Consider the following 16,936-nt stretch of genomic DNA (forward strand, 5'->3'; position numbering starts at 1 on the left):
CTTAATCTGAGATTACCCTGGTTTATGTCTAGTGTGTTGTGTAGTGCAAAACTCTATTCCGTGGGTTCTTAAATTATATGGTATGAATGGACAAAATAATTCTTAAACAAATGAACATATGTAATTAATACTTATTTAATTAGCATGTTTATATTAAGGGTGTTATTAGAAAAAAATAATTAATATTATCTTAATATTACAAATTAATACTTTTTTATACCATTAATGGAATCATTTCCTTTTGTGTTGGAAATTGGAACACACATTGAAAATAATTTCCTCTGATTCTGGAGGGAGAGTTAGATAAAGCTGTTGATAAATAAAAAATAAAATAAGACCTTTCTTTTCTAATTAGAGCTTAACCGCATTCAACAGTTCAGTTAAAACGACGACGAGGACGAACGAAAATCATTTTTAATTTGTAATTCGGGAAAGAAAAATGTAAATATTTGTAAGAAAAATCAGCATTTTCATTGTTGATCAATTTGACATGGCATTACGTATCTAGGCATAACTAAGCAATTACCGCATAAAATTGATCTAAACAATGATAGTGGTGCTTTTAAGAATGTAAAATCTGATTTGCTATAATTGAATATATGAAGTTTATGCAGGATTGTGTGGTTTATTTTTGCAGTCTACTACTTATATATGAACTTCAAAAATCTAGAATGATTATGCCGCCTACCTGTTGGGGAAGTCACTATATATTTGAGTTGATCAAATCACCAGCTGCATCTTGATGTAGTTTCTGCTATGGGTAGTTCCTTGTGTAGAGAGTGGCAGCAAAGTTGTATTACCCTGTCATAATAATCCACTGTTATGTCACACAAATACAATATCAAAAATAAGATAAAGGCTAATTTAACTAAATACTTGCTCTTATCATATTTGACCTTTTTAATATGTTAGAATGTAAATTATAAATCAATGCATCCCTAAATATTATGTCAAGAAGGTAAAATTACACTGTATATTATGGTGGTAAATGATGATGACTAAAACTTGGCTTTTCATTCCTTATTGTTTCCGCTGATGTCCTTGTCAGCGAATTTATGGTGACGTCATCAGTGATGATAGATCATTTAGTTAATTAACCTTGTTCAACAAGAAAGCAAGGCCTCTCACGGCTCTCATCAAATTATGCATGCTTGTGTGCACTCAATCAATCCGGCTTCACTTTTCTTTACTATGCCATGGGCCATGCACCGAAATAGTTCCTTAAACACATAAGATTCTAGAAATATTTTGTACAAATATCCACTTTGTATAACGGTTCAAAGTGCTAACCGACATCCCCAAAACCAAAGTGTGACGAAAGTCAAAAACACGCGCATAAAAAAGCGAAAACATTAACACCTATCAAATCATTCACATACACACTATTAAAAAGTGATAAAATAATAAATTAACGGATTATCATTAAATTTATTATTTTTATATGTATGAATTTTATTATTTTAATTTAACGATAATTAGACTCTTATTTTCTAATTTTATTAATTTTTTTCACTTTAAAAAAAAAATCCTCGATCCAAATAAAATTGACAAAATTGAGTGATACTAATAGCTAACAAATAGTCAAATAAAGCAAGAAACTTCTTATGTGACCACTCAACTCTTTCTTTTCTTCACCACCAAGTCAAGTTTCCTAGCAATGAATATATAAAAACCACACAAGACAGTTGCATAATTTGTCTTCAATTCTCACTTAAGCATTTAAACAAACACGTTGATTACCTTTCAGATAACAATGACGAAAGAAATATGGGTGCTGCCATTCTTCGGCCAAGGCCATCTCTTCCCATGCATGGAGCTCTGCAAACACTTGGCTTCTAGAAACTTCCAAGTCACCTTAGTCATCACCTCCAACGTAGCCTCCTCTGTTCCCTCTTCACTCCGCCAACACCCACTCATCCGAGTCGCCGAGATTTCGCCGGAGCCGGCCTCAAATCCGGAGCCAAGGATCCATCCACCTCATCATGCTCACGGCCACCTAAGTAGTGGCCTCGAGAAGCTCCTTCTTTCGCCTTCGAATCCGACCCGACCCGCATGTGTAGTTGTGGACGTCATGATGACGAGGTGGTTCGGCGATCTCTTAGTGAAACACGGGATTCCAACGGTTGCGTTCTTCACCTCCGGAGCCATCGCCTCCGCCATGGAGCATGCCAAGTGGAAGGCGTACCCTATCGAATTGAAACCCGGAGAGACCCGGATTCTCCCGGGGATGCCTTATTCGGTTGCGCTAACTGATACAGACCTCAAACGACGGCCTCGAGAGGAGCGGAGGCCGCCACTGCCACCGCCTGGCTTAGGAGACAATTTCCCGCCTCCTCCCGGCGGACGGGGGTTTCGAAGGATGGGTCCACCTGAGCCCGGTGAGGAACCCATGTGGATGGAGGAGACAAGAGAAGCAACGGCGTTGATGTTCAACACGTGCCAAGAAATGGAGCGTCCATTTATGGACTACATGGCGAACCAGACCGGAAAACCGGTATGGGGAGTCGGGCCGCTTCTGCCGGAGCAGTATTGGAACTCGGCCGGTTTAGTTCTGCGAGACCGGGAATTCCGGTCGGACCGGAAATCTAGTGTTACTGAGGATGGTGTTCTCCAGTGGTTAGATTCGAAGCCACGTGGATCGGTGCTTTATGTTTCTTTTGGGACTGAGGTGGGTCCTACGGTGGAGGAGTACGTTCAGCTTAGTGAAGCACTGGAGTCATCAGGTCAACCATTTATATTGGTGCTCCGACCTGGTTCTGGAAAATCGGTCCCTCCACGTGCTATGTTGGGCTTGAGGCCCGGTTTGTCTAATCCAGAAGATGATGAAGGGTACTCAGCTGAGGGGTTGGATGAGAGAGTTGGAGATAGAGGTTTGATAATACGTGGGTGGGCACCACAGCTTTTGATACTGAGTCACCCTTCAACTGGAGGGTTCCTATCGCATTGTGGTTGGAACTCAACCGTGGAGGCATTGGGGCTTGGGGTGCCCATATTGGCGTGGCCTTTTAGGGGTGACCAATACCATAACGCCAAGTTGGTTGTGGCCCACCTTAAGGTGGGGTATATGGTCTCTGATGATTTGGGAAGAACATTGAAGAAGGATGATGTGATCAAGGGAATAGAGAAGTTGACGGGTGATAAGGAAATGCAGAAGAGGGCTGAGAATCTTGGTGCACAGTTTCAGCAAGGGTTTCCCAGGAGCTCAGTGACTGCTTTGGATGCTTTTAAGGATTATGTCAATAAGACATGGGTCTAGGATTGTTTATCTGTTAGCTCAAAGTGTGGTTCTGCTACATTGTTCAGACCCTAAATAGATGCTAAACTCTCGCGGGCTTTTTAGTCCATATACGTATTGTATATTTATATATATATATTTTTGGGTGACTTACGTATTTTGAGTTGTACAAAGAGGAACGCGAATTTTCACTTAGCGGTGACAGCTACAATCTTGCTCTTATTTCCGTTCACGGAACAGTATCACAAGTGATTTTGTTACGTTCAAAAGATTTTAAAAAATATATATTCTGTAAACAAAAATAAAAAGTAGTAAATACAAAACCAATATTTTTAATATAAATAAAAAATAATTAATATTAATACAAATATAAAAAAAATAAAAAATATTAATCACCTAATATTTGTCATTAAAATGCTATTTTTCAATTCTCTTCACACGCCACATTTTCCTGGCCAAGCACATCCAAAGAAAAAATAAGTATAATATTTGAACATTTGAAGTTACAGTCGTTGCAAAGATTTTAATTGTACTAATTAAATCTCTAAAATTGGTAAAATTATATTATGTTAGTCCTTTGGCCTTTTCTTCATCAAATATTGATAAAGACAAATATAGTGCACTTTTACTAATCATAGGGACATAACGGGTGCAATTAGAATATCAAAGACTACGTACCACCACTACCAATCTTCAAGACCACTTTGGCCTTAACTCTCACAATTGCGACCTTAGGGTCCTATAAGGTTGGAAAGGAGAAACTCCAATGATAGAACATGTAAAATACAGTAACAGGATATTTCTCAGAAAAAAAAATATAAATAATAGTAACAACAAATAAAACAAAAAGGGAACGAGCGATTTCGGCAAAGAAAATTCCTATTATAATACAAAATACAAATAAATGGATGAAGCTGATGATTTACTCTTGTACAAAGATGGTCATTTCCATCTTTCTTCAAGGTGGGCAGAAACACAAGTTTACGACTACTATATATGTTCATAGTTTATACCTGAAGCTGATAAAATACCCCTAAATAACAATGCGTTGAGAAATTACAGATCCTATGAGCTTGACAACACCCCCCCCCCCCCCCCCCCCAAAAAAACAACACCCCCCAAAACCCCTTTTTTCTCTCTCTCTTTTGAACCACCAAAGAGAAATTTCCTTTTAAGAATTAATACCCTAACAGATAAGGGAAAAAAGAATTTAACCTACATCCCAGTTTATAAAAAAATGGTATTCGAGCAGATTGCAGACAAATGATCCTTTTTTTTTTTGTATGAAGGAACAACAGAGACGACTTGGTCAGTTATGATGGATCCGGATCAAGTTTTGGAACAATGGCAGATTTGAGTTCTAGATGAGAGATACGAACAGCTCCAATAAGCCTCTCCGGCAACTCATCAGGGGTATTTGCCTGACAATAAACAACAATTTTGTCACTCCTATTTGGTATAATGGTAAAAGTTGTAAGTGAACAGTCAAAAACCTCTCTAATTTAACCCAAAAAAAAGAGTCAACAAATTCACCGTCAAAATTACTGCTATGGTTAAGCACTGATTCAGACGAAAGACTACTAGACTAGGCAAAAAATCTCATGCATAATATGTAACTGGGCTACCGAAAAAGATGACAGGAAAAATTGTAAGAAACTAAACAATAATATTGCTGAACTTGAGGAACTATTTACAACCGCCAGCCTTTAAGGATGAAGCCACATGAAATTGAAAAATTAAAAGAAAAATGGTGAAGGGGGCACGTCTGTTATTAATTGGCGAGTCTACATAATGTTAGATTAATTACTCAAGTCCAGTCGTTATACTATGGTCAAGATTTAACCGTATATGTAACATCAAAGTCATGATTAATCTTGTGCAACATGAACATGAAAGGTTTACACTGAATGCAACAAGAAAATAGGTTAGTTCACTTGCTATAACTTTTTACAACATAGGGAAACATACCTGCACAAGGAAAGCCATATCAACCACCAACGTTGTAATCACACCAACAACCAGCCCCAAAACTCCATTAGCAACAGTGGAAGAACCAATATCAACATCAATCTACAGATGGAAAATAATTTATTAAACAATTATGGCAGACAAGTAAGGGTATATAGATCATTTATTACTAGAAATTAGGCCACCTCCTGCAACATAGAACAGAAAACACTATATCAAGAAATTGGGTGAAGTTTTACTTCTAAATACTTAGCACCACGAATATAGTTGCAATCAACTGCCTTTCCCAGTAGACAAGGAGTACTACCAACACTCTGGCGCACAATCCACGAGCCCTGCAATTTTTTAGTTGGGACAGAATTTTTAGCAGAAGAATAGTAATAATAGCAAATAGAAGAGAGAAAGGAAGAGAAACATAACAGTGTTAGAGAAATGCTAGAGAGCCATCAAAATTGATTGTTTTTTGCCATCACTTTTAGCTATCAACCCAATTTCTTTAGTTTAGTAATCCAACAACATGCTTTAGCCCACACTTTTAATCATTAATGGCTAATTGATGGCCAAAAACAATAAATTCTGATGGCCCTCTAATATTCTTTAGTATTATATATAAATGTTATAACGTGTCCATATAAAGAGATTATTACACAAGACTGCTGCTAGATGGACACGGGGACGGGAGATAATGAACAACAATTATATAAGGATGAAAAATTACCAACAAAAAAATAATAGAAAAAGAATTGCTGAGGCAGTGAAAATTGCCCAATTTGTAATGATGACAAAATTATATATACCTTGGGGACTGATGGAATGAGCTTCAACCTGCTATTTCGGAATTCATCGTCACCATCAACAAAGCGTTGCAAGAGGGATCCAGGAACTAATTCTTTTGTCACAAAATAGAATACCATACTATAGTGTGTTGATCCAGGCACCTACAACCAAACGTGATCATTAATTTACTGAAAAACTCCAAATTATTAAATCGTAGAGTAGAAACATATGAAGCAAGGAAACCCACTTGAAGATTAAAGATAATGGAGAAAAACCCTTTTTCTGATGCAACCTACATGAACCAAAAAAACCTTTGTCAGCGAAGTCACCAAAGGATAACAATAAACAAGTATTATAACAAAATAAATTGTTTGCAAAATTTATACAAGTACATTTTTCATACATGCAACGACACAGAGATCATAGAATAGGTCTGTAGATTATTTTTTCACATCAGGATAAAATGACAAACCTACATATAAATTGTCATGTAAACAAAATTCAAACAGTGTGTTATTAATACTCACTTGTGCTGCACAACCCTGACGCTTAGCTACATGGTCCATCCTTTTTGAGTCCTTGAACCAATCAACAGCAACAAGATCCAGCAGATGTTTTCCGGCGGGAACCTTGGACTTGTCAAAGCAAAAATGCTTGCTTCTGACTCTAAAGTTATTTCCATCAGAAATTTTCCAGCAATCACGAGCATTATCCCGATCATCACGACGCAAGTTACCCGAAAATGAAGACAAGTCAATTTCATCTGCTGGTTCTTCTTCCAAGACTTCAGTTCCAGAAAGCATTATGATTAGATTTTATCCAGGGTCCACTAAGTGCACAAAATTATCCTTATGACTATAATATTATCTAAAGAAATGATGCATAGGAAGCAGTCACCTGTTCTTTTGATATCATTCTCAAGACCGCCTGGGTAAGCCTGAAGAATTAAAAGGGGGGGGGGGGGGGGGGATGGCGGAAAAGGACATTAGAAGTTGTGAACCAAATGCCAAATGTGTAGATGTTAGAATGCAAGCCTAACCTCTTGCTCAGATTCTGCGATTTGAAAATCTTCATCTTCATCAGAATATTCATCCATCAAGGCAGAATTTCTAACTGCAGCATTAACTTGATCAAGAGAATTGGGATGAGCTTCATTTGGTTTCTGACTCTTCTTGGAAGAAACTGATGCCGAGGACATATTTACCATTACAGGGATTCGTGGGAGGGCATTTCTTTCATCTGTTTGGGCAAACCATTCACGCAACCCTGGAAGGGGAAATTGGCAGCATTGTGGAGCATTTTAGAACTAATTGCTCACAGAATTGCCAACAAAATAAAGAGACTTAAAATTGAACAACTTCCCCAATGCAACCTACTATTACCAAAAGATTACCTAAAAGGAGAGCATATAAAAAATAGAAATAAAATAATGGTGACAGAAACAAAACATTTACCATTCTATGATAAATACAAACCACCTACAAGGCAACTTACCAGCTACACTGTTTAACATTTGACGGAGACAATGCTGCTGAAAAGATGATACATAGCCCACACCCCATCCCTTCAGATCAATCTGCATAAGATGCTGTACTTGGGTCCTGGGCCTCCCATTGCGAGGTTTTAAGGGGGAAATATTAAATCCACCACCTGCAGAAATCAGTTTAGACCTAAAGTTAAAAATGGCATGCTTTTTCATCTGTGATTTTAGATGAGATGCATCACGCAATTGAATCAAAATTATCTTTTCAATTCAAAAAGAATTAATAATTAGTGATATCTGTAAAAGCAATTGATAGATTCCCCAACATAATACCACTGGTTTTAGGATTCACGAGAGGAAGCATGAGTTTGATAATAATTAAAAATGCTTGCTTCTGACTCTGAAGTTATTTCCATCAGAAAATAAATTCCTTTCTTAATTTTTTCATTGGAAAATAAATATTGTTACATGAGGGAAAGGGAAAAGGCAGAGAATAGAAAGTGCAATAAGGTTAAAAAAATCAAAATAAATGAAAAATATACGCAAGATTGCATCTGAGCAGCCTATGACACACAAGTCAAAAGAGGCACCAACATTTAAAAGAAGAATAAAGAACAAAGAAAACCATGGACAGACCATATGCACAGTCCTATTCATAACAAATTGCGGGCATTGATACACCCTTGATAGTGTGGATCAGTCCAACTGAACAATGGAAGAAAGAGTTGAATCTTACTCTCAATATGTGCACGAACACATCCTGGTTGTGGACCACAGTTCTCATGCTCCCTAGAGCGAAATAAAACAACTACAAGAAAAAAACATTAATTGAAACTCGAAATGAGTACTGTAAGCCACTAGTTAAGGAGCATTTAAATGATTTAATAGCTAATTGCTTAAAGCAACGTTTTGAGCTCCAAGTATAACAAAACTATTTACTTTAATTTTGTGTTTGTTTAGTCAACCAAAACCATACTTTAGCGTGCTTGGAATTCCTAATAAGATCCAAATTGCCTACCATAACTTCCATCATCATTTCGTCGCCAGTAACGTACATAACAAAGATCACGGGGCCACACAAACCTGCCATGATAAACACAACAAACAGGGTTTGTAGTACAGTTACTAACTTCAAATGCAACCATTTTTTTTATTGTTCATAAAGTACTAAATCATATTCTCACAGATACAAAGAAGAAAGAACAATCCAGATAGACACCACAAAACAAAAAAAGAACCACCCAAATATTGATGAGAGACCTGAACTTAGGTTTATAAATAAATGTCAATAAAATTGAAACAGAACAGTTTATCAAGCATGTAAATTGGACTTCCTGTAATGATATTTGTATTCCTGTATGCAAAAAACAATTGACCAATTTTACTTCAGTACAAACCACAAATTATCATGAAGAAGAAATTTTTACATTGGGAACCAGTCCAGCTGAAGTCGGTGATAAAGAATTGCTGTGTGCCCATCAACCTCCTCAACTAAACTACCATGTTGAAAGCTGCAATCCCATCTGCAGGCATGCAAAATAATGAGGCAATTAAAATTTCACAACTGAGCATTGGGATGTTGAATATCCAGCACAAGGTCCAAAGAGAAAATCCACTGGAATCTAGTAAAACTTCAGGCCTTGGAGATTACTAAGCCATAATATTAAACATTACTTCAATGAGATTAACTAAAAGATTAAGCATATAACATGCAATTATGTCCAGTTTAATCCAAAAACAAGCATATAGATTATACGATAACCATTATTACTGCTTTTCATGGAAAACTACACAGATAGCAAACCCAAATGGTAAGATTCTAGCTCGTCGGCCACCTAAATATTTAGGTATTCATCATCCTACATATCACTTTTCTTTTTATCTTTTCTCTTTTCATACAATAAATACTTTTCCACCGACAGAAAAACAAACCACACCCTTAGTTGGTACCAGAACAATATCCTGAAAGAAAAGTGTGATGTCTAGGATCCTGTTAGCTTAATTTCTCTGAGAGTTCAATTTATGCTTTCATATACTATGGCATAGTATACCCACACCCCTAGTTGGTACCAGAACAATATCCTGAAAGAAAAGTGTGATGTCTAGCATCCTGCTAGCTTAATTTCTTCCACAGTTCAATTTATGCTTTCATATTCTTTAGCACAGTATAGCCTAGTGGCTAGTACATACACGATATTCAACAAACTAATCATTTTCTGGCCTTTGAAATGAAAGATCCAACAAAATTGCACCTCTCACACATTGCACAGAATAGCATCAATAATGGTGACGATCTTCAAAGATTTACAGTCTGCCAGCCATAACGACATGAAGCCCTAAGCCACAAGACATCGGCCTCATAAGAACCAAATGGAAGTATCAGGGCCATCAAAAACATTCAATAAATTCCTTCCTTTAGATTAGGGTAATTTTTAATAGGACATCGTCAATTTGATCCATTTTTTTACACTAGGGTCTAGGCCTCTAGGGCCTCTGCAGGCTTGCCAGCTCTCCTCCTCACATGAACAAAGCATTTTACAGAAGTTTCAATCAACTTCACGATATGCGTTGCTCCATACTTCACCCAAACAATTTCTTCCTAATATTATATGCTCATCTTTTTGTTATCATCACTTCACTAATCACCTGAACAAAAGTATCCGATATTCCCAGTTGTGCATAAATATAGAAGCAGCTGAATGTGATGCGAGCTCCAAGAATGCCCAATTTGCTCCTAGTTCTTAATAAAGGAAAATATTATTCCCCTTTCAGAATTGAAGTCACTAAGTTAGATGCATGTGTTTCTAGAGATACTTTTTTGTTATTAATAGGCCACTAGAAGAGTTCCTAGTGCAAGTGATAATGGATCTCTCAACTACTAAGGTGCCAGGACTTGTTGACTTATCTGGAGCCTTGCCTCAGAATCTCAGACATGCTTTCTGGTGCTTGGCACAACACTGTCCAGGATAAGGTAACTTGTAGAAACTAAAAATGTTGCATTAGATGAAATGACAATTTGTATTGTCAATCCTAAAGGCCCTCTCCTTTCCATCATATCACCCCCCCCCCCCAACCTGTCAAACAATACATGTCAACAGCCACAAATAAAGGCACATAGTTGTGTGTGATATAGGGGAATAAAAAGGAAGTTAGCATTGTTAGGCTCTAATACAGTATGGGTTATTTTCTACAGTATATTATTAGTGTGCGCGTGCACGCCACATTGTTTTAATAAGAATAAAGAAAAATTTGTGCTAACTATGCATGACACCTACTCAAACCGCGTCCCATCCATGCTCATGACAAGCTCAAAAATTTCTTCACAAGTGGCCTCTACTACACCTACTGCCTTCATAGCTCTGCTACAGCTCCTTGGCTGCATAAAGAAGAAAAGTTAGGATGATTATGTTTCCTAAAACACTAAAAGGTAAAGGTACACCACAGAGATAAAGACAGGAAATAACATACAAGGTAATCAACTTCAAGAAGTTCTTCAAAAATGCGAAGTCCTGCCAATTTCAGAAGAATGATGAGCACTAAAAATATTATTGCATAACTTCTATTTAATGTCACCAAGGCATTAAATAGCTGTATCATCTAAGTTAAAGTAGCAAACCGTTTTGGCATTGTAAAAGACGCCAATGCTTTCTTGAGAAGGCTTGGTTGTTGACATTCTGATTTGACAAATCAGAGTCTATTTCCCTTGTCCAGTCAAATATTGATTCTGGAGGACCTGCTCAAAAAGAAGAGGTTTAAATATAGAAGCAGGAGTAACTCAAGTTCATCAGCTGAAGGGACAAAAAGCAAACCATTTCCAATAGTTGTCCTCCTTAACAAATTTGGATGAGGCTCATCTTCATCCTCTGGAGCACTGAACCTGTTAAGTAAAAGAATATATTGCATATTTTGAATACACAGGAGGTTATTCCAAATAACACTGGGAACACATAACTAACTATAGTAAAGCTATTGGTTCATAAGTGCAAGAAAAAGTGTCAGCAAACAAGTCATTTTTCTTTTTTTGTCTTTAATATGTGTCTCAACAAAAATAATAGTGAGTCAAAAGCCAAACACAAGATAGAAGGTTTTTCGGTGGAGAGAAAATTAGTCAGATTTTATCCCAGAATAAAGACATGATGTAAGATTTTGTATCTATCTCCTACTCCAAATTGATTTTTATGTTTCCCAATGTCTTCGTATTTCTATCCTGAGAGAGAGTTATTAAATGTGGCATATGTAATGTCTCATTGAATTATTGAATAACATCACCAAAGAATGGACATTGAAATGAGCTTAGACAGATAGTGCAAATGATCACAACATTAGGAAACAATGGCACAAAAAGGAAGCTAAACTTTAATGTTGCCATTTTTCAAAAACAATTAAGTATAGAAGGCAGAGCACAAAATACTTACTGGCTTTCTCGATCTGAAGAAGAAGCTGTCTTCCCATTGTCCATCCCAGATTTGTATTCAAAAGAAATATACTTATTACCATTTGATGGTTGTGCTCCTTGATGCTGCATTGGAAGTTCAATAGCATAGACTTACAACTCAGTAAAGTATGTTCTGGTCGAAGTGTCAACTTACATACACAACAGGAACGACACAACCAACTATGACAAATTTACAGATTTAAGAATACAATGTATCACTTCAGTCATGTATCAAGAAATGCTTCCTATGTTACGAGTCAACATAGATCAGGAAGACACGAAAACAAACCAGAAATTTAGATTTTAGAAATACAAATAATTTTCCAAATTTACTACAATGTAATGAAACAGACCTGATCAATGACATACTCGATCTTTTCCTTCCAGATAAGTGCTTCTTGGATGTTAAATGCTGCCATCTGCAACAACAACCAGCCAACACAATATTTACACGCACAAAGGGAGCGAAACTATTAAAACGAAAATAATAAAGAATATAAGGTGGCATACTGAAATATTCCATCGTAATTATGGAATACATAAATGCCAGTTATATAAATGTGAGTAAAAACCCACTCACCGTAATTCGATGGTACTTTTCTTTCTTGTTGTAAACTGACAAAACATAAACCATCTGCACAAACATATCAATAAATAAATATGGACAAACAGGACTACAATAACCCATCATATGATCTAATGGTCAAATGATTATATATAATTACGTCTTCTGAAGTTGTTCACTAAAACAATTTACTGCCCAATATATGGATAATCTGGTCATTGAATGAAATGGACAAACAAGTAAACACATAAACCTCTTATGACACTAAATGGGCACTCATGAACTGTAAAAGTTGGTAGATAGCACATTATATTGATGAAACATGCAGCTCACTGCATCCAAACAAAGAATATAAAATAATACTAATCCTGAAGACTTTGATCTTAATCAGAATAATAATGCTAAAGAGGATTAAGAAATTCATACAAATAATATCTTCCAGCTGCATATGCCCGTCTTTTTGTTCCTTATGAGTTTCTCCAATTTCAAAGGTAACTGCACAGTTACATTTGGACTGTCCAGCTACCAGATACATTTGAAGTAGGCTTTGGGTATTTGTCTGGTGAATATTGTTTATGCATGTAAAACATGGAGAACTACTTCAATTAGGTCCAAAGGTTATAGCTGGAAAAGGGACAGACAAGACAAGCCTGTCGCAAGTATGCTACTAATATTTAGGCACTTCTTTGGCATCTTTGGATGGATTCTAAAGGTGAATGCGTGGATGTTTAAACAGCAACCAACAGTCCTACACATTCAACTCCAAATTATGTACACTTACAATTACTCAGAAAATTTTGCCAGAGGATCCTTTCACTTTTCTTTGTTTTACATGCCATTTGGTATTTTATGAGCTATATTTGCACGCATAACAGATCATAAATAAGTCCAGCACATCACCTCGCTATCCAATTCACTAGTTACCATTTTGCAAATTCCATTTCCCAGCAGCATTAAACTTATATACAACCAATCTTTTTAATACTCAGGAAGCACAGTTCATGGCAATTAAGATTACCATTAACATTTGTTATATGTTGGCTAACTATATTACAGTTGTTATTATTATATTGTATATTGTATATTATATATTACAATAATAGGAGTACTATCATAAATATAAAATTCCAAAACTCACATGTCCATGATGGGTCTTCAAACCTCTATCCTCCACTCTACAGTTGCCATCAATTAGCAGTGTCTTAATAGGAACCTAACAAAACCAATATAAACAAACAGTTTCAAGTTCCCAAGCTTTTTAACCAGCACGCCTTCTCCCATAAAGGAGCAAAAGCCACCGAAAAAAAAATATTCAGAAAGCACAAAGAACTAAACAAACCAAAAATAAATGTCGAAAAGCAAGTATTGAAATGTCCACCCCTTATCCTCCACAGAACAGAGAATAAAGTTTTCTATAAAGTAAATTCTGCGAATTTTAATCAGAGAGATAAACTAACCGAAACTCCTAGCTCAAAAAAATTATCATTGTTTTTGCACAAACAAAAAAAATCAAAATCAAACTCAGTTAAAACTGTGAAATCACCTGATTATCCTGCGGTTTCCTCTTGTAATAAGCGAGGAGGCGCGACTCGAGCACAAAGTACCTCATATGGATGAACGATCGTCCGATCTTTCTTCGGCCGTAACGAACCATCCACCCTTCGTACACCACCTTCGACGACATCGTTTTATACACCAACAACGCCGAACACGAAAACGAAGACGAAATTCAGACTAATATATAAGTGTAAAAATATTCGAAGTAATTCTAAGTTGAGCCGAAAGCTGGAGTGAGCGAGAATCTCTGCTTCGGCGAGATCGTCGGCGAGCTAAGTGACGTGGCGAGTCATCTCCGGCGCCGGAGACGGAGGATCGCGGTACCGGCGATTCAGAAGTCGCAGTTTCGGAATCGCGAGAGAGAGCTTAGTAATTACGACTCGAAGAAATTCGAATTCAGCATTGGCGCTAAGAGGTGAACAGGTTACAGTAGTTGGAGTTGTTCTGGAAGGTTCTTGTTCCTCCTTCTCCGGCTCCGATTATCCGGGATCGGAGGTGGTGAATGGGAGCGCGGAAACGACGACGTATCGGAGCAGAGACGGTGCAGAGAGAGAAAGAGAGTATTGGGAAATTTTTTGAGGGAAAGATTCTACGGAGCACAAGCGAGAGATCCCACGTAAGTTAGAATACGGTGTGACAAGAGAATGGTGGACACGTGTTACAATTCTATTGGGCCGTGTGGTTAGGTGCGAGTTGGCGCCGTGACACTTCTCCTTCGCCCGTTTTTGAATGGAGCTGGCGTACTCATAAATATTTTCCTTTTATTTTTTATTTTTTATTTTTTTTCCTTTTTGTGTGCCATTCAAAATAACAACATTAAAATAAAATGATTTCAACTTTCCAGTTGAATTCAACTTTATATTGAAGAAATTTCAACGCAATATGAGTAAGAATTACTTGAATTTTTTATTTATACTAATTTATAAGCTTTTGTAGCAACATAAATTTAATCTTTTTATTTTTTTTTTAGAGTTTTAGTTTATGTCTATGGTTATTATAAATTTCAAATATTTATTAAATAAAATATCATTAAATTCATAAATAAATGGTATTTGAAGTTTTTTCTGGAGGAGTACGTGATCAAAAAGGAGAATTTGGGTCCCACGTGATTTTGTACTTTTGAGATGACGGATTTGACCTTAGACGTGGATGATTATATATTTGTTTGTATTGGGTTTTAGCGTCATTGTGAATATGCATACGGCCACTAAATTAGGCTGTGTATGTGAAGGGTGTTGGGAATTTGGAATTAATATATGCACTTCAATGTAGAATGTGGACAGCGAAGCATGACATTATTCATTTTAAACAATATTCAATTTACATTATTATTAATATAAATAATATAATAATGTTATAATGCATGTTTTGTCATCAATTTGTGTTTCATTGTAGGGGAACAAATGGGAGTTTCTTTTAACTAAATGGGTTTAAGAAAGTTTTGAGAGAGTTGATTAGCAACGTAAATACGTACATATTCACGCAAATAAATTACTCATATAAATTAACTTAGGTTTGTCTCAATAATCCGCTTAAACAAGTGTTGGGAGTTTAAATTCCGTCTTGTGTATGCAGCAATTCATTAGACAGCGACAAACTCTTAAATAGAGTTCAGTATCGCAACAGATTAGTCCTTAGCTTGTCGAGTTGGAGAATACCGTAAGAAACCAAAAAAAAATTACTCATATAAAAATAAATAAATTATCACTACAACCATATGTATGCCTTTTCGAAGAAAAAAAAATCCTACAGCATATCATAATCCTAAGTTAAAATAGTATCTCATTTATCCCATTGGATCAAAATAGATAAATACATCATTTTTTAATAGTTTCAAATTAAATATTTAAAATAAAAAAATCGTACGGAAATAAATATTTATAATAATTTAAATTTAATTAATTAGATTTCTGTATAAATCAATAATAAAGACAAATTGTATTTTTCTATGTCTTTCTTTTTTTGAATTTTTTTTCAGGTCAAAGCTAGAGCCTAGAGCAATGCTGAATTGGGTCAGGCACATGAGCTAACGAACCTTATCGAAGTTGACATGTTGGGTTTGGGCCGTGTAGTTTTGAATGAATGGGATCAGCTCATAATCTACCTCGTCGGCATTAGTTAGGCCATACTCTACTGGTGCAACCGCCAACCACCGAATATTCAAGCTTGGCAAGTAGCATTAGTTAACCACATCTGCCGTTCTTCGTCGGTTAGAGATCTCCGATTTGAATTTCACGGATTATAATCTAATGAAAAGAAAATCTGATAAATGTGTAAAAATTGTGTGAGTGTGTTATATATATCTAAAATTAGAAATTATCTAATTCATCTTCAATTCGTATTCCATATATTTATATATTATATACTGATATAAAAATATATTTTAAGTAAATGTTAAACAAAAGATTTTTTACTAAATATAAAAAAATTTTAATCACTAAAAAAATTATTAATTGATAATTTAATATTTTTTTATATAAAAATTAATTATATTTTAAATTATCATCAAGTTATATAATAATATTATATTTTTTTGGTAATTCGCGGGTCGGTAGAATCGGATACCTGCGAATTAAGAATTAGTAAAATTAGAGTTAGAATATTCTCAACTCGCGAGTAAGGTTAGGGTTGGATCAAACCCTACCCTACTCGATAGAGAATATATTTTAAAGTTTAAAAAATATGTGTATACTTTTATTAACGAAGTAATCGATTTTTCGTATCATAAAATTCATCGATAATAGAATTTATATCAAATTTTTCATCAATTTTTTTTTCAATATAATTAAAAGATAATTAGCAAAAAATTCATCTTTCATTTTGTTTCTAAGTCATTCTTCGCAGTATTCATAATTGAAAAAGATCTTTCAATTGTAATAGTTGAAACTTGAAACAAAGAGAATTAATACCAAATAA

The 16,936-nt window shown here is 35.7% G+C and overlaps 2 protein-coding genes across 3 annotated transcripts; one reads left to right on the top strand and one right to left on the bottom strand.

Annotated features, from left to right (window-relative positions):
* The first annotated feature begins 1,511 nt into the window (after positions 1-1,511).
* LOC112800096 (UDP-glycosyltransferase 73C11-like) lies at positions 1,512-3,392 on the top strand. Its single transcript, XM_025842180.2, has one exon. The coding sequence runs from the start codon at positions 1,754-1,756 to the stop codon at positions 3,254-3,256; it is 1,503 nt and encodes a 500-aa protein (XP_025697965.1). The 5' UTR covers positions 1,512-1,753; the 3' UTR covers positions 3,257-3,392.
* A 704-nt stretch (positions 3,393-4,096) lies between these two features.
* LOC112800095 (protein ENHANCED DISEASE RESISTANCE 2-like) lies at positions 4,097-14,675 on the bottom strand. 2 transcript variants are annotated; one of them, XM_072196227.1, is made up of 22 exons: positions 14,007-14,624; positions 13,602-13,676; positions 12,890-13,022; positions 12,479-12,532; positions 12,252-12,317; positions 11,879-11,982; positions 11,273-11,340; positions 11,080-11,196; positions 10,932-10,972; positions 10,739-10,839; positions 8,891-8,986; positions 8,482-8,546; positions 8,200-8,271; positions 7,475-7,630; positions 7,020-7,246; positions 6,878-6,917; positions 6,508-6,764; positions 6,228-6,272; positions 6,001-6,141; positions 5,443-5,538; positions 5,204-5,305; positions 4,097-4,656 (listed from the first exon to the last, which is right to left on the bottom strand). In XM_072196227.1, exons 4-22 carry the CDS (start codon positions 12,530-12,532, stop codon positions 4,549-4,551), a joined length of 1,956 nt encoding a protein of 651 aa, XP_072052328.1. In that variant the 5' UTR covers positions 12,890-13,022; positions 13,602-13,676; positions 14,007-14,624; the 3' UTR covers positions 4,097-4,548. The 2 variants fall into 2 exon arrangements, with proteins under 2 accessions (XP_072052328.1, XP_025697963.1); XM_025842178.3 differs by lacking the exon at positions 12,890-13,022 and having other exon boundaries at positions 14,007-14,675.
* Between the last annotated feature and the right edge of the window lie 2,261 nt (positions 14,676-16,936).

Source organism: Arachis hypogaea, chromosome 5, assembly GCF_003086295.3.
Source record: "Arachis hypogaea cultivar Tifrunner chromosome 5, arahy.Tifrunner.gnm2.J5K5, whole genome shotgun sequence".
Lineage (NCBI taxonomy): Eukaryota > Viridiplantae > Streptophyta > Magnoliopsida > Fabales > Fabaceae > Arachis > Arachis hypogaea.

Bases quoted from the DNA above. Each gene is read 5' to 3' on its own strand.
- LOC112800096 (XM_025842180.2), top strand. From the start codon at position 1,754: ATGACGAAAGAAATATGGGTGCTGCCATTCTTCGGCCAAGGCCATCTC.
- LOC112800095 (XM_025842178.3), bottom strand. From the start codon at position 14,147: ATGTCGTCGAAGGTGGTGTACGAAGGGTGGATGGTTCGTTACGGCCGA. The intron at 11,197-11,272 runs GTTTGCTTTTTG...CTTTTTGAGCAG, and splicing joins GAGGACAACTATTGGAAATG to GTCCTCCAGAATCAATATTT. The intron at 8,547-8,890 runs GTAAAAATTTCT...TTATCATGGCAG, and splicing joins CAGCTGGACTGGTTCCCAAT to GTTTGTGTGGCCCCGTGATC.